The sequence below is a fragment of the Grammomys surdaster genome, unplaced genomic scaffold, assembly GCF_004785775.1.
Source record: "Grammomys surdaster isolate TR1022 unplaced genomic scaffold, NIH_TR_1.0 126091, whole genome shotgun sequence".
Taxonomy (NCBI): domain Eukaryota; kingdom Metazoa; phylum Chordata; class Mammalia; order Rodentia; family Muridae; genus Grammomys; species Grammomys surdaster.
Genome location: NW_021620899.1, coordinates 4966408 through 4991173, shown reverse-complemented (window position 1 = coordinate 4991173; position 24766 = coordinate 4966408). Strand labels below are relative to the sequence as shown.

Sequence of the window (24766 nt, the reverse complement as noted above, 5' to 3'; positions counted from 1 at the left end):
CCCTCCCTCCCTCTCTTCTGTCTCTTCCTCTCTCCCCCTCTCCCTCTCTTCTCCCTCCTTTCCCCTCCCTCTCCTTCCCCCCCTACACACAAGACACAGACACACACAGAAGTAACATTTTCTAAGAAATCCTGATGTTAGATTTATTTTCACTACAGATGCAGACATGAAGACTCCTATTCTCTACCACATGGAGCTTACTCCATGGAAGGAAAAACCTAAGATATAGATTAAATATTGAGTTTGCCTTAAATTCGAAAAATGATGTAGTTGGCCTAAGGCTAGATCATGCCCATGAATGATGTTTTCTGTACTGGCTCAGGGGCTTGTAGCAGTGTTCTGGACCAGCAGAGAAACAAAGCAATAGTATCTTTCAGTTTCTTGCCAAATCTTGTCAAGGACTAAACAGTGTGAAACAGCCGGTGACCAAGTCATTCCTGGTTTGTGATAAAGAACAGCAATCAGTGTCATCTTTTTCAAGCAAGGAACACCCAAAAAGGATCCAGATATAAATTGTCAGGCCAGGTAAGTGAGTGCTTAGCTTTTTCCTTTTAAGGATTACAGCATTACTCACTTTTAGATCTACAGGAATAGAATGAGTGAAAGACTTTATAACGCAGGTTCCAGGGCAGTCTCTTTTTAGCTACCAACCACTTTTCTTCATTAATATATTTTAATGGAATAAAACTGGTCTTTTTTCATCTACATTTTTCTCATTAACTTTTAAGGAATTAACAAAATGGAACCATTTAAATTTCAGGATAAAGACAGTGGAAACTTAGCTTGGGTATGAGAGTATATTGGCTTATCTCTCCTATGTCATTTCAGTCACACTATAACTGACTACAATATCATTATTAATAATTTCTAGATGCTTATCACATGTTACTCTGCAAAGATCTCAACTTTGCTTGTCTCTGAATTTTTAGCTTTGTTTCTTTATTGGATACTTTTATATGGCCTGCTAACTAGTCATTCTGCCCCTCCACAGATGACTATTTCATTATTTCACTGGCAAAATGTATAAGAGCAACAAAGTACTTAACAATTGTATCATTTATATTTTCTCCTGACCTCACAACATTTTTTTTTTAGAGGTAGATGATAGGAACAGAAACAAAATGTCCAAACCCACAGTCAAGTTCATAAACAGCACATTTGGGATCTCACAGAACACAGAGGCCTGCTAGTAGGCATTATGAGAGCCTGTGGTTCTGTTTGTTTCTGTTTCCCTCTTTCTCTGACTATGTGCCTTTCAGACCTGTCTGTGCATGTGCATGTGCGTGTCTGTGTGTGTGTGTGTGTGTATGTGTGTGTATGTGTGTGTGTGTATGCGTGTGTGTGATGTGCTGTTTATTGCTCTTGTATGCCTTTCATTCTCAGTAAGCACTCACCTTGTTCTTTCTTGTCCTCACAGCCTTCACTACTTGATCAACTTGATCACTCCTAGAGGAAAAATGGCTTCCAATCTTTGTTTGAGCGCCCTTATGTTCAGCTGTAACCACATAAGCAGCCCTGTCATTATTTTTCCTTCTGGGTAAGAGAGTCTTTCATCTTTATTCTGTCAGTACTGTGGCTAACATGACTTTGGAAAAAAGCAAGATTGCTCTGATTTAGTAAAACATGTGGAATTCGTATTATATAAATGTGATTATTCACTGTGTTCTGGATGATGCAGTGCACTCTAATAGAGTAATAATGAGAAACTACACTTTTTATGTAATTAGAGATAAAGGAAGACATAATTACATAGGTCTTATCCATTGTTTTAATAACAGTAAATTATCATACTTATTCATAATAGCTACTTGGAACCAGGTGCTAGACAAAGTACCCCCTCCTTCCATTGCTTCACCCCCACACAAACACACATACTCTTTTGATTCTTAAACTCTTTGTAGTGTTATTTTCATTGCTGTTGCACAGGAAAAACGGAACTGAAGTGAGTATACGCATGATGTTCAAAGTTACCCAGACAAGATGTGTGTGACAGACCTGTAAGCAGAGCCCAGGTGGCCTGTGCTCCCAAAGTCACTGTGCCGAATCTCTTAGTCTTTATTTCTCAGTGATATTTCAAAAACAATTACAAGTCACATGATTACTGATGAGGGCATCACACCTTGTTCTTTCATCTTTTCAATAAAACTGTAGGAAATCAAAACTTATACTGTTTTATTAATACCATGTCACATGATAAAACATTTTATTGCTCTTTGGTTTCTTTCAATATACCCTTAAAAGACAAGTTCCAAGATTAATTTTCACTGAGGGGTGAGAAACATTTCTAAGTAGTTTTTAGTGTTTTGCAAGTTAATTAATTTAATTGGAGAGCAGTTTGGTTTTGGTATAAGCCTATTATAAGCTCCTAGACTGACAATTGTAAACTTTACACTGACTTACTGTTCTGTAAACTGTATGTTTGCTGGAAATCATGTAAGTGGTATTTTCCTTCAAAAAGGTAACAAATTTTTTCTACAGATATTGCTAATTTAATTTTAAAAAGCTGTCTATAATTTGATCCTGATTATATTTATTATATTAGTCTTTAATGTTTAAAAAATAAGCCAAGATGATTGTTATTCATTTTTCTTCCCCAATTTTATTCGTAAACTGAAACAATGAAAATCAATAAATTAAAATATTAAGAAATCTCTGAATTTTCCACCTGTATTAAGTTAATAATCACCATGCAACCATAATATCCTAAGTAAGAAGGTAGGTTTTTAACATTTACTTTGTAATATTGGGTGCCCTTTTGACATAAAAACGAACAAACAAACTTACGAACAAGTTTGTATGTGAAATAGAACTTAGTTCCCAAGTGGGTTAATGATTTCAACTTTGAGATGTGGTTTAAACTTTTTTCTTTTGTTCTTCTCTCATATATGTCATCCAGACCACAGTTTTCCCTTCCTCCCCTCTCTCTACTTTCTCCCTCCCATCTCCCTTCTCCCCCATATAGTCTTCCCCTATTACCTGTCCTAGAAGAGAACAGGCCTCCCAGGGAAGTCAACCAAACACTGCATAACAAGCTACAATAGACCGGGCATATATCATCTTATCAAGGCTGGACAAGTCAACCCAGTAGGAAGAAAATGGTACCACAGGTAGGCAAAATAGTCACAGACAGCTCCCATTCTCACTGCTATGATTCCTACCAGAACACCAAGCTACTCAGCCTTGACATATATGTAGAAGACCTAGATCAGGCCTCTACAGGCTCCCTGATTTCTGCTGCAAGTCCCTGTGAGTCCCAGTGAGTTGATTATGTGAGTCTTGTTCTCCCTGACCCCTCTAATTCCACAATTCCTCCCCCTCCTCGTCCTCCTCCTCCTCCTTCTCCTCCTCCTCTTCCTCCTCCTCCTTCTCCTCTTCCTCCTCCTCCTCCTTCTCCTCTTCCTCTTCCTCCTCCTCTTCCTCTTCCTCCCCCTCCTCCTCCTCTTCTTCCTCCTCCTCTTGCTCCTCCTCTTCCTCCTCCTCTTCCTCCTCCTCCTCTCCTCCCTTCCTAGGGACTTCTGCAGCTCTGCCTAATGTTTGGCTGTGGGACTCTCCAACTGCTCCCATCAGTTGCTGCCTGAAGTCTCTTTGGAGATGATTCCACTAGGCTCCAGTCTCAGAACACTGGTCTCCTACTGGAGGTAGGATTAACTGTAGGCTGTAGGTTTGCTGCCTGGGCTGGTGTCCCAATTCCTACACTTGATTTTTCAGATGTGCTGTTAAATCCCTAGTATGAAATCTCTCCAATTTCTTTGAAAATGCACTTAGTACTGTGATCTTTCCTCTTAATAATGCTGCTTTCAGTATGTAGTAAGTGTTGTGTATTCTTTTGTATTGAATTCTAGAAAGTCTTTAACTTCTTTCTTTATTCCTGCTTTGATTTGGAAGTTACTCACCAAGTAGTTGTTCAATTTCCCTATGTGTGTAGGCTTTCTGTTTTTTTCTGTTCTTGTTAATATATACCTTTAATCTGTGGTGATCTTAAAAGATATATGTGATTATTTTAATTTTCTTGTATCTATTGAGACTTGCTTTGTGACCTATTTGTGTTTAACCTTTGAGAATGTTCTATGAGGTGCTGAGAAGAAGGTATCTTCTTTTGTTTGCATGAAATGTTCTGTAGATGTTCTCAAATGCTAGGTCCTTTTGAGTTACAATGTCTGTTAGTACCATTTTTTCTCTCTCTAGATTTTGTCTGGATGACCTGTCCATTGGTGAGAGTCGGGTACTGAAGTCTTCCACTATGTATAAGGTTTGATGAGTGATTTAAGGAATGTTTCTTTCACAAACGTGAATGCTCTTAGATTTGGGGCATAGATATTAAAAGAATTGAGATGTCATCTGGTTGAGTTTTTCCTTTGATGAATATAAAATGTCCTTCTCTTTTGATTCATTTTGGTTGCGTGTCGATTTTGATAGATATTAAAATATTTATACCAGTAGAATAGATAAGTCAACATGCTTCTTGGATTCGTTTGCTTCAACAAATCTTCTTAAACTCTTTAGTCTAAGATATTCCAGAAGGTCCCTCCAAGAAACCCTTTGTTTATCAATGTCTTTTTCCCCTCAGGGCAAAACTGGACAGAGTAAAGTCCTAGGTTATTGATCTGAGGACTCTGAGTCTGAGATTTCCAGAGAAAATCTCTGGAGAATGAGGATTCGTTTTAAGACATTAAACACACACACATACACACACACACACACACACACACACCACACACAATTACAGAAGGATCTGCTTCTTTACAGAGTCAACTATACCTCTGCAGACTCAAATGACTGTCAGTTACCAGCAACCAAGAAGGTCTTGTCCTTTGTTGAAGAATCCTGGGTTAGCACTAGACAACCTAGTCAGCTATAGGATTCATGTACAAATACACTAAGTCTCTCCACTCACAAAGTACTGGCACCACACTGACATCAGTTACTCTTTCTTCCTGCCCTATGACTCATCAATGAATTCTAAGACAACAAAGGCATCTTCTGGGAAACAGGTTCACCTGAAGAAACAAAGTAATGCAGCAGAAACAACTGGAAGTAAAAGGAAATGACAGTTCAGGTTGTAAAGTGCTTGCCCTGCAATAGTAAGAATTTGATTTCAATCCCCAAACTTCACTCAAGAAAGCCTTCTTTGTAATCATAGCACTGGCTGAGATCCCTAGACCTCAGTGGCACACTGTCTAGACTATTTGGTAGGCTAATGAGAGAGACTCTATCTTGAAATCATGTCAGCAGTGCCTGAGGAATTACATCTTCAGTTGGCCTCTGGTCTCCACAAGAAAAGATGTGTTTTGAACCAGATGGTGATGTCTTTTTCCTGTAAACACCAGAATTTAAGGAGCCAAAGAAGAATTATAAGTTCAAAGTCAGCCTGATCTAAGATGTGGCACCCTACAGTCAAAGAATAACAAAAAACTCCCTTCCAAATCCCACCAAAAACAGTCAAGATTTCTTGGAGAGCTTGCATTCCAGCAATCTCTCACTATTTGTTAGTACAGCCAAACAGTCAGAACTAAATCCCAGAGCTCCTGGCAAGCTATGCTAATGCAGATCACATCCTAGGTGATGGGATATCCAAGACCTGCTGTGTGCTCTGGGTCCCCATGGACAGCTTGGGCGTGGCTTTTAGAGAGGTGGGTTGGGAGGAGTCTAGGGCTGGCGCTAGGAACCAGAAGTCTCCTTAGAAGGACTGATTTGGTACAGAGCACTCCTATGAAGCAGCTCCTATGAAGGCTGGGCTGGGACAAACTCTAAGAAAGTCCAGGAAGTGGATGGCTGAGGTCAGGTTCTCCAGATCTGTGATACACGCTGTGACGCACGCACATCCCCAGCAATGCAGGGCGGAGCCTGGGCACTGCTGGTGACCATGCTGATGCTCCTGGTCCCGGGAGAAGGCCAGCAAGGTAGGTGGCTGGAGAGGGCACATAGAGGCGCTGCCTGAAGCTGAGCGTTAGGACCAGCTTTGCAGCTGAATCAGTGGCGTTCCCCTGACCTGCCACAATCTCGGTGCCTTTCTTAGCCAGCTGCTCCTGGAATTTACTTTAAGCTCAGGTTGCTCTAACTTCTTTTTGGAATCCCTTGGTCCTGTTTCGTTTCTTTTGTTCCGTGGAGAAATCTTGATCTTTAAACTCTTTTAATTTGCTGCAAGAACCCTTGCCGAACCTGCCGGATACCATACCGGAAAGTGGATCCGAATTAGTTAGAAACTAATGATCGCCACTCTCAGGCCACCTCTGGAAACAAATGGTGAAAGTTGTGTCGCCAAGTACAACACTGGGCTAGTATTGCATATGCTAGCTTTCCAGTCATTTAGTGCAGTCAGTTTCCTGCCGTGAAAGGGAACTTGATGGGAAGGAAATCCTCTCCTACTTCATGAAAACAGACAGAGAAGTGTTTAGCAGAGTGACGTTAGTGAAACAAAAAAAGAGCTTTTTACCTTTCTGAGCGTCTTTGTGCTCTTAACCAATAGGAATATTAAGCAAAAGGTCGCTTAGTCTTGTAAGTCAGGTTCTTCTTCTTCTTTTTCTTCTTTTTTTTTTTCAGGAAGTAAATGATGTGCACAGATATCTGTGGCTTGAAAAAGAGCCACATGCATCATTTCTAAAGGTTGAAGATAAAATCGTCTTTGTACCTTCATGTCAATCTTGAGCAGTTCTATTAACATAAGTGTGGCCTAAAAAAGCAGGCATTTCCCACGTGAATAATAATAATAATAATAATAATAATAAAATATCATCGATGGTTGATTTATTTCTGGAAATCCATTTTCTTAACCAGGTGGCATTCATCTGTGGCTTCTTAGATTTGTTAAATTTACCAGGTATTCAGACAAAGCTTTTCTTAAACTAACATGATGGTTTTAAATATTCATAGGCAGGACAGGGTGACTGGATCCAGGTGTCTAGTGTCTAAAGAGCAGATCAGTCATTACCATACCTGTCTTCTTAAAGCTGTTTTTTTAAAAAATCATTGTTATTGTAAATCTCTGAATTTTTTCCTTCCAGTTTTTTAAAGTAAAGTATAGTATAAATTTTAATCAAGTGTAGTCAACACATTCTGTTAGAGAACTTTATAACTTATTTCTCGTAGATATTCTCAAGCCTATTATTTAATGAACTTTTCCCTCTCTCCCTACCCTTTCTATTCCATAGAAGGAATGCCATTAAGAATTTCTAGAACTCATGAACAATAAGTACTAATTAGGCAGTCATTGTGTTTCCAGAAAATGCTTCTAAATATATTTATTATATTCTAATATTAAGAAAGATGTTTCTAAGTGTACTGTAAATCATATTAACAACTCTACTGGGATGGTGTATAGACCACACATATCATTCACCTAAAGTGTGCTATGATTTTAGTATATGTACAGCTATTTCATAGTCAAAAATAACCACTATTATGCTTTTTTTTTTAGGTATTTGTCTAGCCTGTGTATTTTAATAAATGGGCTCATATTAAAGGAATCATTTTTCACATAATAATATTTTAAAGATGTACCATAACACAGTATGGATCAGAACTTTATTTTTAAGGTTGAAAAGTATTCAGCTCTAAAGAAATAGTGCATTTTGTGGATGCATTTTTCTGTCAGTGGATTTATTTGCTTCTTTCATTCTGCTTTAACAGATAACATTGCCACGGGCATCTCTATATAAGTGTTTGTATGAACACATGTTTTTATTTTTACCCAGGAAGCACTTTACTGAGTGAGAAGTCATCTATGGTTAACTATTTTCAGAATGGGTAGTGTCTTCCAAGAGTGGCTGCACTGTATTATATTCCTATAGCACATGTTGGTTTCAATTCATTCATGTACATGCTAGCATTTGGAGTTACCTGACATTTTTATTTTAGTTAACCTAGTGGATGTCAGCTCACGTATTACCTTGTGGCTTGGTTTATATTTCCCTGGTGGTTAATGGTTCTAGGCATGTCTTATTCATTTGTATATTGACATTTCCTTTGGAAAGAGACCTACTTAGATCTTTTCCCTTAAAAAAAAATGAGTTCTTGGGTTTTTGTTGTTGTTGTTGCTGTTGATTTATAGTTGTATGCATGTGTTAGAATAAATTTTCTTATTGTCTGTATAAGATACATTTATTTTCCCATTTTGTTCAGTGAATTATCCTTTTTTTTCTCTATCCTTTGCAGTACAAAATTCTCAGATTTTCTGGAGACAAGGTTTTGCTATAAAGCCTATGCTTGCCTGAAACATTTACTCGTCCTCTTCAGCATGTGGGGTTATGGGCATGTAACACCATACTGAATTTAAATATTTGATCTTTGATGAGGTTTGATTTCTATTTGATTAGTGTCTTAACATACTCTCAACTAATTCTTAGCGTTAGAGAATTGTGATCTGCTTATTGTAGCAAACTCAGAAAGCAATGCATTGTAAGTAACAGACAGTGAAAGCCCATTTGTATGTGCTGCCACTGTGGATCTACATTTATAACCTGACACATTCTCTCAAATTATTTGAAATCCAAGTATTGTAGATCTTATTACATGCTGCTTAGTTGACCTAAATCACACCAGAACATAGATGAAAAACAGTAATGTAAATTTACAGTTTTGTTTGGGGGGAAAGATACTGAGACTTTTCTAGAAAGCATGTGAGTCATGACACTGATGATTATGACAGATTTGCAGAGTTATTCATTCAGTATTGGACAAAGATAATCTTGTTCTTACATGAGAGCCTAAACCTCATCACAATGCTTACTTAACTGGATAATATATTTTAGAGCCAAGACCAGACTTTTGCTTGCTTTTAGGACTTTTTACTCCTGCTGGGTTGCCTCATCCAGCCTTAATATGAGAGGAGATGCTTAGTCTTGTCGCAACTTGATAAGCGATGTTTGGTTGTTATTCCTGGGAGGTATGTCCTCTACTAAGGAGAAAGGAGTGGAAGGGTGGTAGGACAGAGGTCAGAGAGGGTGGGGAGAATGTGAGGGGAGGAGAAAGGGGACGTTGTAGTGTGGACGTAACTAATACATTAGAGAAGAAGAAACCAACTAAAATGACTTTTAGAAGCACAGTTTTTTTTCCTTACCAAGATTTTTTAAACTTTCTACTCAACATGCCTTAAGTGACAAACATTTCAAAAAGAAATTATGAACTGATATAAAAATAGGAACCATTATTAATTTTATTTACTAAGAACTTTTCTCTAAAATAAAATAAGTACAATAAAATTCTTATTTAAATATTATATATTCCTCCAGTATTGGGAATGTCACACAAAGATGTTCACTAAAATTATTCCTTATGCTTCTTTGGATTAAGGAACATTATTTAAAGCAGGAAAATAAAAAAAAATGTAAGGACTATACGTGCTCTGAAGGAGAAGTACTACATAGAATTAAAATAGATCCATGGGTTGGGAAAAATCACTCAGTTTTTATAACACTTGCTATGCCACTGTGACAACCTGAGTTCAGATGCCAGTGACCCATGTAAATACCCTAAAGCATGCCTGCACAACATGCTGACATGGATATACATATCACTCATGTATTCAAGACAGAAAATGAACTTACTTTAACCTAATGAAAACTATGTTGGAGATAATAGATCACAAAAATATTCCAGTAACTCATGTATATCCCATTGCTATTACACTTTAACATAACATACTTAATTTTTAACCACGTACAATGTTCTTACATGGAAAGATAGTAGAATTCTTTTAAAATTAAATGAAATAATAGTATATATACATAAATATATTAATATATATGAAGATATTTATCTAATGCTTATAGTTTGTAATTATCAAAGTTATTAGAATTATCAAGGTAAAATTCTTCCTAGAAAATGCACATCTATGGAGAAACAAAGTCCTTGAGGTGACTCTAAAATCATATAGTAAACAGAGGAAACTTATGGGGTAGACACAATTACAAAAAATAAGAACAGCATTTTAAAAATTTAGTTGAGCATATTGCATTCTGCTATCTGGCAGAGGTAGGATTTTAGTGCCTACTTTAGAGAAAGTTCATTCAAGAACGGTCAGTAATGACATTTCAGTCTCGACAAGTGGGCCCAAGAGGAATCCTAGTAGTATTGGTGAATTCTGGTCACAATAAACACATCTTAACCCGAGAGCACTAAGCTCTGTTCTGCTCTCAGCTCAAGTCAAATGAAAAATAAAAACCTCAAAGCTTCAGTATCTTAGAATCACACTGTGGCAAGATTCAAGTTGCTTATTGCATCTTTAGAAAGTGCAAGCTAAGTCCTCTTTGACTTGCTAGGAGTCCCTGATATTCTGAGAGCCTTTTGTGTATGTGTAACAGTGAGTATATTTGCTTGCTTTGGGAGGGAGAATAACATATTAAGCATAGACTTAACTATGCTGGTGAACAGAACACATGGCATAAAAATTCTCACCTTTCTGTCTAGCTCAGGAGTGCTCTCCTGGGGGCCACCAGTTTCTTCAGAGTCCTTACAGAAGCGTCCACTTTGACACAGTGTATCTCCAGTATTCATCTGCTCAAGACCTGATCTGTGACCATTCTCTCACCCCTGGATGGTACCGATTTCTCATCTTTGACAGACCTGCTGAGATGCCGACAAAATGTGTGGAGGTACTTTTTCCCATACTGACATGTTATATTCATTTTATTAGATAAATTTAATTTAAAATATTTCCTTAATACTTTAATGATAATGGCTATGATAGTGATGCTATGCTCCATTTGCTCCAAAAATGTTTTAAACTACAATATCTTAGATAATTTCCACAGTTGTGGAACACAATGTAACAAAAATCATTCTCCATCAAATTATGCAGGACACATATATCCCTAGGCTTAAGTCTCCTGGTTACCTCGTTAGCCAGCCAAAAAGCCAAATTATAGATGTAGGTCGAGGTATATAAGAAAACTGCCATTAAGGAATGCTTTTGAAATTTTGCTTTAGTGCTTTTCAGTTGCTAGCTTACGTTTCCTTTCTTGACTCAAAATCCACAACTCCATCACCTTCTATTTCTTTTTAAAAGTTTTTTATTGGATATCTTCTTCATTTACATTTTAAATGTTATCTCCTTTCCTGGTTTCCCTTCTGCAAACCCCTTACCCCATCCCCTCTCTTCTTGCTTCTATGAGAGTGCTCCCCCACACACCCACCCACTCACACCTCACTACCCCAGCATTCCCCTACACTGGGGCATTGAGCCTTCACAGGACCAAGGCTATCCTCTGCTACATATGCAACTGGAGCCATGGATCCTCTTTGGTTGGTGGTTTAGTCCCTGGGAGCTCTGGGAGGTCTGGTTGGTTGATATTGTTGTCCTTCCTATGGGATTGCAAACCCCTTCAGCTCCTACAATCCTTCCCCTAACTCCTCTGTTGGGGTCTCAGTGTTCAGTCTGATGACTGGCTGCAAGCATCCACATCTCTATTTGTCAGGCTCTGGCAAAGCTTCTCAGGAGACAGCTGTGTCAGGCTCCTGTCAGCAGGCACTGATTGGCATCAGCAATAGAGTCTGAGTTTTGTGACGGGAAATGGGATATGTCCTTGGCCCAGTCTCTGGATGGCCTTTCTTTCAATCTCTGCTCCACACTTTGTCCCCTTCCCCGTGTTTCCTTTAAACAGGAGCAATTCTGGGTTAAAATTTTGGAGACGAGTGGGTATCCGTCCCTGAACTGGATGTCTTGTCTAACTTCTGGATATAGTCCCTACAGGTTTTCCTTCCCCTTTGTTGGGTATTTTAGCAAATGTCATCCCTGTTGGGTCCTGGAAGCCTCTTGCTTTTATGGCATCTGGGACTTTCTGGTTGCTACCCCCAATTACCCATCCCCCATTGCTACATACTTCTGTTTAATTTCCTGACCCTCTGTATATTACCCAGTCTCCTCTCATACCTGATCCACCCGCCCTCTGTTTTTCCCTTCCCCCCTCCTTTCTTCCTCCCACTCCCACTCCCTATCTCATGTGAGTATTTTGTTCCCCCTTCTAAGAAGGACTGAAGCATCCACCCTTTGGTCTTCCTTCTTGAGCTTCATGTGGTCTTTGAGTTGTATCTTGGGTATTGTGAGCTTTTGGGCTAATATCCAATTATCAGTGAATGCATACCATGTGTGTTCTTTTGTGACTGTGTTATCTCACTCAGGATGATACTTTCTAGATCCATCCATTTGCCTACGAATTTCATGAAGTCATTGTTTTTAATTGCTGAATAGTTCTCCATTGTGTAAATGTAGCACATTTTCTGTATCCATTCCTCTGTTGAGGGAAATCTGGTTTTTTTTCCAGGTACTGGCTATTATAAATAAGGCTGCTATGCACATAGTGGAGCATGTGTCCTTATTATGTTGGAGCATCTTTTGGGAATATGAACAGGAGTGGTGTAATTGGGTCCTCAGGTAGTACTATGTCCAATTTTCTAAGGAACTACCAGACTGATTTCCAGAGTGGTTGTACCAGCTCGCAATTCCACCAACAATGGAGGGATGCTCTTCCTCCACATCCTCACCAGCATCTGCTGTCACCTGAGTTTTTGATCTCAGCCATTTTGACTGGCGTGAGGTAAAATCTCAGGGTCATATTGATTTGCATTTTCCTGATGACTAAGGATGTTGAATATTTCTTGGTGCTTCTCTACCATTCTATATTTCTCAGTTGAGAATTCTTTGTTTATCTTTGTACCCCATTTTTCATAGGATTATTTGGTTCTCTAGAGTCTAACTTCTTAAATTCTTTGTGTATATTGGATATTATCCCTCTATCGGATGTAGGATTGGTAAATATCTTTCCACAATCTGTGAGTTCCTGTTAACAGTGTCCTTTGCCTTACAGAAGCTTTGCAATTTTATGAGGTCCCATTTGTCGATTGTTGATCTTAGAGCATAAGTCATTGGTGTTCTGTTCAGAAAATTTCCCCCTGTGCCCATGTGTTTGAGGCTCTTCCCTACTTTCTCTTCTATTAGAGTTAAGTGAAGAAATATCAAATATCTTTCACACAATATAGGTGGTGGTGTATGTTTGTGTGTGTGAGAGAGAGAGAGCAAGGGGGGCATGGGGAGAAAGTCAACATTGGATGCCTTTTTAAATTGTTTTACATTTAGTGTTTGAAACAACATCTGTCACTGAATCATTTCCTCCCCAATGAGGCCAGACTATCTGGTCAGAAAGCCCCAGGGATCATTCTGCATCTACCTCTCCAGTGCTGAGATTTATAGGCATGTGCCTTGCCTTTTGTTTTTATTATAGTAAACACTGAGGCTCAAACTCATATCTTCACATTTGTCTATCAAGTACCTTATTAACTTAACTATCTTCCCAGTAGTCAAATATTCCTTGGTTCCACTCTACAGACAGCATACCTTCTATAAATCAGTAACCTGGAGGCCTATGATCTCAGCTCACAGTTTATATTCTTCAGACCTACTATGTGTACAACCTATGTGTCTTGTTTTTCCTATACTTGTAAACAGACAGGCATGGGTCTTTCAGATATGTCACATTTAGGTCTACTTTGAAATATTTTTGAGTTCTGGCAACTGAGCCCAGGATATCTATCACACACACTAGGCAAGCACACTACCACTGTGCTTGCAGGGGGAAATATTCTGAACAGAACACCAATGACTTATGCTCTAAGATCAACAATCGACAAATGGGACCTCATAAAATTGCAAAGCTTCTGTAAGGCAAAGGACACTGTTAACAGGAACTCACAGATTGTGGAAAGATATTTACCAATCCTACATCCGATAGAGGGATAATATCCAATATACACAAAGAATTTAAGAAGTTAGCTACTTATAGCTACATCTCTAACCATATTTAAGATCTTCTATACATACAATCAAACCAGATGTGGTTTTCTGAATTTAACTTTTCCCTGAGCTTTCTTCTTCCACACAGTATAGGATGCTTTTCATCCTGGTAGAGTCTTGCCTAAATAGTTAACGCAAATAGCTTTGTTCACACAAGGATCTTTGAGAAGAACGTTGTTTTCTTCAAATTGCCTCAAAGAATAAGCATAAGAAAAAGAAATGCAAAACATAGTCAGCTACTATGAATTTGATTGAGAACTCTAGTTGTCTGAATCATAATTTTCAAATGAGAAGTCACCAGTAATTCAGCTAATCATACTGACATGACATTGTCATCTCCTCTACCTATGTGATTCATGACAAGTTGGTATTTCAAACTTTCCCTGTTATTGCTACTATAATCTTGTCCAAATAATCTAAGGAATAAGACTAAGTTTAAATATTGTAAAAAAAACATTGTTTCAGAACCTCTGTGGTATCAAAATGGTAAAATATATTTGAACATGACATTTAGATTGCAACTAACCTGTTCCTTGCACAGTAGGTATTGTAGGTATACAGCTTCACTCGATTTCACAGTGAGACTTTGTGGTAGCCAATGAACAACTACATTATAAAAATGTAGATGCTGACAGAGTTTGAATCATGTAACCAAAGTCATTATCATTAGGGACAGAATAACAGTCAACGTTGCCCCACCATGAGTTCTTTACCTTATCACAAGCTTCCACATAGCTCAGTGGATGATTTCCAATGCCTGACCAGGCACAAGTGGGTTTTGTTTGAAATATGAAGCTTTGTGACAGGACTGTACTATTCAAAAGTATGTCTAAATTGATAACCATCACTAACGACTTGGCCCCACATCCTTGTGCTTTGTGCTATTTTTACCTTTTAACCTAGAAAACATACAGCTACTAATTAAGACCTGGAGTAAGAATAAACCACATAAACCTATGTCTTATCAGACCTCTCGTTTATCTTGTTTACATTCATATTTTGAGGGTTATTTAGATGCGGGCTTTTCCTTTCTCAACACCAATGTAAAAACAACAAAATAAAAAAAAAACTCAGAAAAAGTATCCAATTTTGACACTATTTAATATTAACACTTGTCATCATGGCTGTTTTATTTTCTCTTTTTTTTGTTTATCTGCTTTTATTTTATGACTTTTGTAACATTTTGTTTGAAGGAAACTAAGCCATCAGAATTTAAAAGTAAAGCTTGAGAAAAAATTGGAGGGAAATCACAATGTTCTTAATATTTGGGTTCTCTTCTATTGGCTAAATTAATTGGATCTAGAGCCTTATAGAAATGAGAGGATGAAATGGCTTCTCTTTTTGTTCCTGAAATTCAGCATGTGGTCATAATGAATAAGTGTCCACTGTGTACAGTTAAGTGAACAATCAATCATTTTTCCTTTTTCCACAGGATGATACAAACCCGTTGAAATAAGCTTTGGCTTGTTGGATTTAAAGTAATATACATGAATCATAGAAAACAGCAAAAAACAGGGGGGCAGGGAATATAGCAGTGGTTTTTTTTATAATCCCCTCAGTTGTAGCGATCATTAGTATGTTCCCGCTATTTCCCCTCATTTAATTTTTACAACATGATTTTGTAGGTAATTACATCATTAGCATGTTTCTGTATTATAAATTATTTCATGCAACTTTTAGAAATGATATGCATAATTGTAATTTTAATAAGTAAAATTAATGAAGAAATATCTTTTAAGATGTTGGAATACATAAAACATAATGATAATTTTAATTCCCACAGCAATATATAAAAAGGTATCTCCTGATACTATATATTCATTCATTAGATGTTTGGGTATCTTTTGAGACTTGTGAAATTGTGGTCTTAGAGTTTGTAAATAAATAAAATGATCTGAATAAAATAAATACAACAATGTAACAATAAATAACAGTATACTAAAAAATAACTACTTCAAATAGTTTCTTCATTCAATTCTTATATATTCTATATTTTATGATTATTCGTTAATCATACCATCAACTTTTTCTTTATAATTTTCTTTTGCTTTTAAATGTGGAGATAGCATTGTTAATGACTAACCTGGCTAATGGTTATTGGTTAGTCCTGACTACATGCTGCATTTACATTCATGCTTGAGCTGAGCTCATTAAGCATGTACTGCTATCTGCACAGTTCCAGAGAACGATGACTGGTACTTTTTCCAAAGTCATGAGTATTTCAACTATTCTTAAAATTTTGTCTTGTTTTCCAGCTTAATTTGCCATTGAGTTATATTTTTCTACCTGGAAAGAATGTTGATAGCAGGCTTCAAACATGTTTTAACTCTACTTTTCCAAGCCGCTAAATGATTTTTCTATATCAGATTCTAAATAACACCTTTATTTTCTCCTGGTTTTTGTTTCATCATGACTCTGAATTAATATCAAATATGCATTATCTCCAGCAATTGTGAAAAAATTCTCAAGATCAGTTGGCATCTCTGCTATATATTAATACGCTTTTAGATTAACTTGCTGTGTTTTCTGATATGTCGGCTAATTTAGTAAATTATCTGAAGTTGAATTTCTCACTTACAGTACAAATATGAAATAAAGATATTTTCATTGAACAGGTTATATTAGTATTAACTAATATTATATTAATTTAATGTTTTTTAAATTTACTTTTTTATGCAGTAAACGTGTAAGTAGACAAATGTTTTGCCTGCATGTATGCGTTTATGCCACATACATGCCTGGTTCCACAGAAGTCAGAAGAGGGTGTTAGATCCCTGGATCTGGAGTTATGAATGATTATGGAGCCTCTATAAGGATTCTGGGATCCAAATCCCGGTATGGTATTCTAGGAGACCACCAAGTGTTCTTAACTGCTGAGCCACAGCTCAAGCCTCCCAAGTTATAACATTTGCAAACTAATTGACAATTTGCTGTTTTGAAGATTATTCAGAAAAAAATGTAAAGTTTTTCCTATTTGTATGAAATTAAGTGACTTCAACTTTTATTTTCTCTGACATGAAAGATGAACCGCTGTGGAACTCAGGCCCCCATCTGGCTGTCTCTCAGTGATTCCGAAGCTCTGCCTCTTCCTGGCAAGATCAAGACACTGACAGCGTGTGCCACTTGGCAGTTTTTGTTTAGCACTGAAAAGGACTGTTGTCTCTTTCAAATCCCTGTCTCTGTACGAAACTGCGGGGATTTTTTCGTGTACTTACTGCAACCCACTCAGGGATGTATGGGCTACTGTGCTGAAGGTAGGGGACATCTATAACACTGTAAGCTCCTAACTGTAGAGATGTACATGAGTGAATTTGTATTCTCAATAAGCTGTCATGAGCTAATGTGAGAAGGAGATTTTGTCTATCTTTATTGATAAATTAAAGCCAACTTTCTGGCTTGAATTAGCTCGGTTTGTTTAGAATATGTATTAATCTCTTAAAATACTCAAAAAAGTCAATGTTGCTGTAAAGATATAAAAGCAAACTTACTGCATATAACACCTGAGCTGCTTTAGAAACTTGGTTTCTTTTTTGTCTTTTCCCTTTCTAATTAAGACGTGATAGATAGCAAGCAAATATGTGAAAATTTGGACCTTTGAATTATTTTACTTTTTATTAGCAATTTACTGAGCAAAATATAGAGTCAAGAATTACCCTAGTGTTGGTTACTGTAAGAATGAAGATTAAATATGATCTCTCCCGTAAAAGAATACTCAAACAAGTCATAAATAAGCTAGATGGAACTCACAGAGACGATAATGCATATCTATGCCCTGCACATGCGAAGTTTCCCTAAAGAGGAGTTTGCGATTGTATTTGTAATGTACTTGCATGAAGGAATGCTTGTCTAGCATCTACATAGCTTTAACCTCCAGTACTATGAAAACTGTAAAACTGGAAAAAACAAACAAACCAATATCAAATCATGTTTGTAGTTCCTGTGCCACTCAGATAAATACTTTTATTTTGATTGTGATATGAGCTACAAAATTAGCTTGCAAATAATAGTGTATAAAAAAGAGGGCACAACAGTGATTTCGTAGAAAGAAGACTTGCTGATGGTATGTTTGATCATACCTGAAGATGGAACCAAAAACAGCATGAGCATCTGTAAACTTGCAGTAAGGAACTGGATGTGTTTTCTCCAGAGGCCAGTATCGTACCTTAATAATGAAAAAGTTTGTATTAACACAAATTAAGAAATCTTCTAGAGAACAGATAAGAATAATAAATTTTAGAAGAAACAAGAGCCAGAAAACCCCAGGAAAGAAGGAGAAACTGTCCTATAGACTGAAGAAAAACTGTCAGAGTGATACATTGTGATTTCCTGGAATAGATTTTGGGACAGAAGAGGATGTTTTATGTTATATTTGTGTGTGTGAATCTAAAATTATTTTAAATTAAAATATTTATAAAAAACAAAAAAATTAATTTGAAATTAATGCCTTTTTAATTAAAAAAAAGCTAGGCATTATAAGAGGCACAGATTAGCAGGAGGATATTGTCTTTAAAAATTAGTTCTGGAACTCTTTGGAAACAGTTGATGAGTCTTAATTGATATCTGGATGAGGAGAATTAGGCAGATATGAAAAAATATGATGGGAACAGAGTAAGGAGGCGTACCAGAAGATGAGTTCAGAGAACCCATGGTAACAGCTGTGAGAGCTTCAGTTCACTGAAGAACTTAGTTCCAATCAGAACCATTGTATAAAGTGTTAGAGGATTTCCGAGTAGATTGATAAAAAAATCAGACGATTGTATGCTAAAGGCATTATTCCTAGAAAAAGTTTCCTGTAGACTGTTCCATTTGTTCCATAGTGAAGTATGAGTGGGCTTACAGGGAAAGGGTAGAGGTGACTTGTATGAATGGCAAAGCAAAAGGGGCACTGAGCTTAGATGCAATTCTCAGACAAAATATGTATACATTACCTCATCTGTTTATATTGTTGGAGTAATATTTATCTTCTAACCAAGAAAGCATGTCTTTGGTATAGGTTAGAGGGTAAGTTTAAATTCTTCCATAATTCCACAGGACACTTGTGCATTTACTAATTGCAGTTAATCATATTAATGGAAAGATTAAAAGTTGCTATGGACGAGCATGCTGCAGGCAAGGAAAGGATGTAGTTCACCCTCTGGAGTCCATAGAGAAAGCCTCTTCAGATCAGACAGCACTGACACTGAGAGCTGCAGGGTGCACAGGCCGTAACTGGAGCAAGCGGGTCAGCATCAGCTAATCACAACAGCAGGCAGCAAGCCCTGAAAGGATGTGCTTAGAGTGGAAGCACAGCAGAAATGTTGGGTGCCCATGAGCAAGGGAGAGCACAGAAAGGCTTCTCAGGTATGGCAGTAATGCCATCTTCAGGAAGCTCTGAACTATTTAATAAGATTAGGTTGAAAGGGGGAGCTACTGGCAAAAAAAGAAAAAAAAACCTTTGGAAAAACTCACATGACATATAAAAAATATAATGAGTTCAAGGGGACACAGGATAGCAATTCTAACTATGTAACACCAATTAAAAAGTTCATAGTGGCAACAATACATTTGGAGAAAGTAAAGAGTAAATACTATTAAGACAAAAAAACCCAAAAACCCAGCCAAGGTTTTTACCTTATGATAAAATGCCACTTCTATAACAGGATATAGCAATTCAAGGGACTGAACCAGGACCAGATGCACACTGTGTGATGCAAAACTGGTGGAACTTATATTCAAGGAGAAACAGACAAGCATGCAATTAGACTGCACATCACCAACCACTCAGTAATAAAATGAAGCCAGCAGAAGCAAAGAGCAAAGCAACTCTATCAACTAATTTGATCTAAATGATTTTCGAGGGTACTCCACACCAGGGAAGCAGAATGAACCTTCTTCGTAAATGGATATTCACTATTTACCAAGGATATGCGTCATCTTGAGCCCAATCAAGAAAACCAGATATTTTAAAAATGAAGCTAATTAAACTCAGTGTTGATTGAACATTTATTTTACAAAATAAAAATTTACAAATTAAGTACCTCAACTTACAAATATAGAGATTAAAATATAAATGAGCATCAGAACAATACAGTGAAGAAATGAACAGAAGTCAATAAACTGTCGTTCACATAAACGACAATTTATTTAATTAAAATACAGTTCTTTGAGTAGTTCATCGAAAGCTATAATTCTTTATCCATAACTATGGTTTAGAAAAGACCACGTTGGGACCAGCTGTATAGAGCAGGTGGTAGACTGAATGCTTAGCATGCTGAAAGGTTCATTCTCTAGGAATACACAAATAGGAAGGGGGTTGGGGAGATAGAGAGAGTGGGAGTGAGAAAGAATATTGGGGACACAATTGAAACAAGGCACATATGACCGTAGAGAGACTGAAACAGCAAACCCAGAGTCTACATGGGTCTGCACCAGATCTTCTGTATTTATACTATAGTGTTCAGCTGAGTGTTTTTATGAGACTCCTAACTGTGGGGCCGTGAAGGGATGATTTGGTCTCCCCAGTAGGGCACTGGGTTTGAGATAGCCGGAGACCCAACAGGTGAATCGTAGCCTGGGTAGGGATGGCATGTATTCCCCCCCGCCCCCCCCCCCCGTATTCCAAACTCCCACATGCAGCCTGTATCCCCATTAGCCTACACCTTGCAGACGCATTTGGCTCAGAGTAGCTCTTCCCAGAGAGGTTTGTATCACCAGCCAGGTAGAGGGCGTGACTAACAGATTTCCATATTCATGAGTTACCTAAGGCCAGGAGGCCTAGCTAGTTAAGTTATTCTTTATCCCAGCCCCTCTTCCCCCTCCTCTATTTAAGACAGCTCTCCCCTGGCTGAAAGTGAGGAGCACGTCAGGGTAGTGGGCATGTCACGTCCAGATCCAACCATCACACTATGAACAATAAACTTCTTAAACGCATGGATTCCACATGTCTTCTGGGGCCTGTCGCCACCAAAGCTTCCAGCCTCTGAAACCTTGGACCTTCTCGTGTATGTGGGATCATGGGACCTGCTGGCATGGAAAGCCACCTGGGACTCGCCCCCCCTCCCCACCCCCGCACAGGTCAAGGCAGCATGGTTCCAGGACAACCCCTCGTTTTTTCCCCCACACCTAACTGGGAGTATGAGTGAGTCTCTGACTCTGGTTCCTGCTCTTGGGACTCTTTTTCTCCTGTTGGGTTGCTGTGTCCGACTTTTTGCTTAATTTTACCATATTTTATTTTGTAATGTTTGGTAGTTAGCTCTTAGAAAGCTGTTCCTTTCTAATGAGAGACAGAAAGGGAGTGGATCTGGAGGGGAGACAATGTAGGGGTGGAACTGGGAGAGGCAGAGAAAGGGGAAACTATACTCAGGATATATTGTGTGAGAAAAATCCATTTTCAATAGAAGAAAAGGGGGAAGTAAAAGTAAAGGTAAAGAACCCAGAAAAAAAAAGATTTCACAGATAACATGAGAAGAACAAAGGTATAATTAGGAACAATTCTATTATTACTTTGATGTCCTCGATGAACTTTTTAAGTCACTTAAAATATGTATCCAGCTACAATCACTTAAAATCAATGGCTGCATTTGTATTCAAGAAATTATATTTCTAGTTGAATACTATTTCAAAAGGTCACTCAGACCATTCTGAGTGGGAAGGTTTACATATTAAATGGAAATAATAATAATTTTATGCAAAATCTCAAAAATAAATGAAGAGAAATATCTAGTCCTGAGAGACTAGAGCTAAGCCTCTGAGAAGCCAGTGTTACTCAAAACAATGAAAGACAGACACACAAGGGAAAGATATTATTCCAAACAGTTTTGGAAACTTTCTGGTGAAAACCTAGCACTTGGGAGACTGACATGACAAGAAGGTCATTAAGTTGAGGTCAGTTTGGGGTTACATAGCAATTTCCCAGCCAGCCTGGGCTAATAAGAGAAACAACATATTGAGAATGAAAATATACGACCCAGTCACAAAAATCTTCTAAGCCAAGAGAGCAAAATTAATGTCTGCATAAAACCTCTATAAAATGGGACAAGTATGAATATAACTTACAAAATGCCAGATTGTCCTTCAAAGTGACAGTATCACTTTGCATTCCTCCAGCCCAAACATTTGGAATTATCAGTGTGTTCTGATGTTTAATAGTGAAGACTCCAAAGAAGGTATGAAAGCTACAAGTACTTCAAAATGTAGTCCCTGACCATTGGTCATCTCTGGTTGATCGTATCCTTAAATGGGGAAATTTCTTATAAAAACAAAAAAATCCCAAAGAGAACTAATTCCTAAGCTCATGTTAAAATGAACTTTCCCAAGACCTGTTCTTAGATATATGTGAATTTACATGTTTTGGTCATTGAAATAAAAATACAAACTTTAACCTTTTACAGCTATTTCTGATGTGAAGTTACACACTTGTGGCCCTGGAGAGACAGAAATTGAAGGTGGCTGTGTTGGTGCGTATGACACTGTTTTTATATGATGTAGTTATATTTGTTAATATATTTGTTCTGTGGAATTAAATGTTGAATTATGCAAGCATCACTAGTCTGATAGAGATCATCATTAACAATATTTTTGTAATGTGTAATGTGTATGTAGAACATATCCCTGAGTTTGGTAGAAGTACAGGTTTTGGGAAAGAAAAACCTGTAAATATTGGCAGAATCACTCACAAGAAGACTGATGATTGAAATTAATTTTCATAAAACTTCACATGTATTTGTACCTATTATTTTACTTTCAAAGCTCTTCCTTCCAGAACTGTTTAAGCATGTGTGAAGCACAATAGCCATAGCAATGTTTTTTTATAATATGGAAAAATGATTTAAAATAACAAGTCAGGCACAGCGGTCATCGGTCTTTGATCATAGTTGGAAGATAGCTGTAAGTTTTTTGCTTCATAGGATGACTGTCCCTCAATACAGACAAACATTAGTCATTCCATTGTGTCTATAAACAAATACAATTCTCAAAAATTAGGAGGTAGACTTCTCATCCGGATGCTATGATTAACAGCTCTGAGTTACTTCTCTGCACTCTTCCAGTTGCAGATTGGTTTTGCAGGCATCTTTTGCAGCATATCTGGCACCAAAACATTATGCTATCTCAAATTCACAGCTTCACTAGACACTGTGAGGACAAATAATTTTTTATTGTTTCATTAGTATTTTAGATCATAATATAAAAATAAAACAATATTCCTTAAACATTGTAACAATAAGCACATGTAGGGCTGGAGAGATGGCTCAGTGGTTAAGAGCACTGACTGCTCTTCCAGAGGTCCTGAGTTCAATTCCCAGCAACCATATAGTGGCTCACAACCATCTGCAATGGGGTCTGATGCCCTCTTCTGGTGTGTCTGAAGAGAGCAATGGTGAATACATTAAATTAAATTAAATTAAATTAAATTAAATTAAATTAAATTAAATCAAATCAATTTTGCCAGGCAGTGGTGACACACTCCTTTAATCCCAGCACTTGGGAGGCAGAGGCAGGCAGACTTGTGAGTTCGAGGCGGGCCTGGTCTACAGAGTAAGTTCCAGGACAGCCAGGGCTATACAGAGAAACCCTGTCTCAAAAAACAAAAACGAAAACAAAACAAAACAAAAAACAATAAGCACATGATATGATTATTGGTCTATTATGTGTACTAGACATGGATTTTCCTAATTAGGGATCTGTTTTAAAGAAAAATCTATTATCTTTCTTAAATAAATAACACATTTCAACTGGTACTTGGGGTGTCCCATAAAGGACAGAGCTTGTCTGTCCTGTATCAAGCCCTGGGTTCAAAATGAGCACCATAGAAAGCAATAGGCAAACTTACTTAGTTATTTGCTTATTTCAACAAATTGTGATCCTTTAAAATATTTGTGCAATTACTTAGAGTTTAAGATATACAAAACTGTACACACACACACAAAAAAAAACAAAAACAAACAAACAAAAAACAAACCTCACCATGACTATGGTCACTTGCTTAAGAATTACTAGGATATTTGTAGCTGGGCATACATTAATTTCAGCATTTAGAAGACTGATGCAGAAAGATCGAGAGTTTGAGGCCAGCGTGAGTTATCTAACAAGACCCTTCCTCCAGAGACTCCAACATGTTTATTGTTATTATTTTAATTGCAAAATAATCCATTTGAAGTACTCCTTGGGATATGGTGTCTAACAAAATGATCCTTTAATCTTGAAGCAAGTTTCTTTATAGAAGAAAAAAAGGGCCTTAAGACAAGGTTTCTCAGAATTTTCCAGTTAACTTTGTGATTGTCACAAAATAATGATGTATGTAATAAAAAGATGAACATTTCAGAATATACTAAAGCATCTTATTTAATTTTATCAGTCAAATATTTTTCTATTTCTAAAACAATCTTTACAGATCCCTAGATTTAAATTTACAAATGCCTGGAACTAAAAACAAACAAACAAACAAACAAAGTGTAAACTTTTCATGGGTCCTAGAAGAAACTTCAGGCATATGTGTAGCCTCTGGAAAAAAATGAAAAGTTGCCAAGTTCACTGACAGCATAACCACGACACATGAGCAGCTCTGTCAACCCAAATGAGTAGGGCTAAAAGCAAATTACAAAATACACACTTGAGTTGATACTATGGTAAATAGTATCCATAAAATATGGTAAATCTTTTGAGCAAGAAATTACAGATGCTAGTGACTAAATTTTGTCTGTTCTGTATTTTGGAACTGATGATTGCCTGAGGAATGTGAGTCCCTTTTCACAGTCCAGGCTTTGTAAAAGGTTCTGCATGACTAATGTAAGCTTGAGGTATTATTCTGGTGCAAGTCAGTATTCATCGTACTTTAGACTGGAGTGTTTCCTCTATGTTGTCTGCCAGAAAATAATCATTTTTTTTTCAAATTGCTTCCCTGTCTTCTTAAAGTAAGTCCCAGACTGATAGTCTCTGGGTCCTTTTTCTCTAAGAGTCTGTTCTTTCTCTTTTCTCTTCTCTTCCCCTCTCCTCCCTCTCCCTCTC

At 37.4% G+C, this 24766-nt stretch overlaps 1 protein-coding gene across 1 annotated transcript in view; it reads left to right on the top strand.

Moving 5' to 3' along the window:
- Positions 1-5830: 5830 nt before the first annotated feature.
- Positions 5831-24766, top strand: part of Vwde (von Willebrand factor D and EGF domains) — a 67652-nt gene continuing 48716 nt past the window's right edge. The window contains 4 exon segments of the mRNA XM_028755957.1: positions 5831-5891; positions 10405-10589; positions 16806-17037; positions 22153-22218. Of these exon segments, the coding sequence (XP_028611790.1) occupies positions 5831-5891; positions 10405-10589; positions 16806-17037; positions 22153-22218 (544 nt within the window).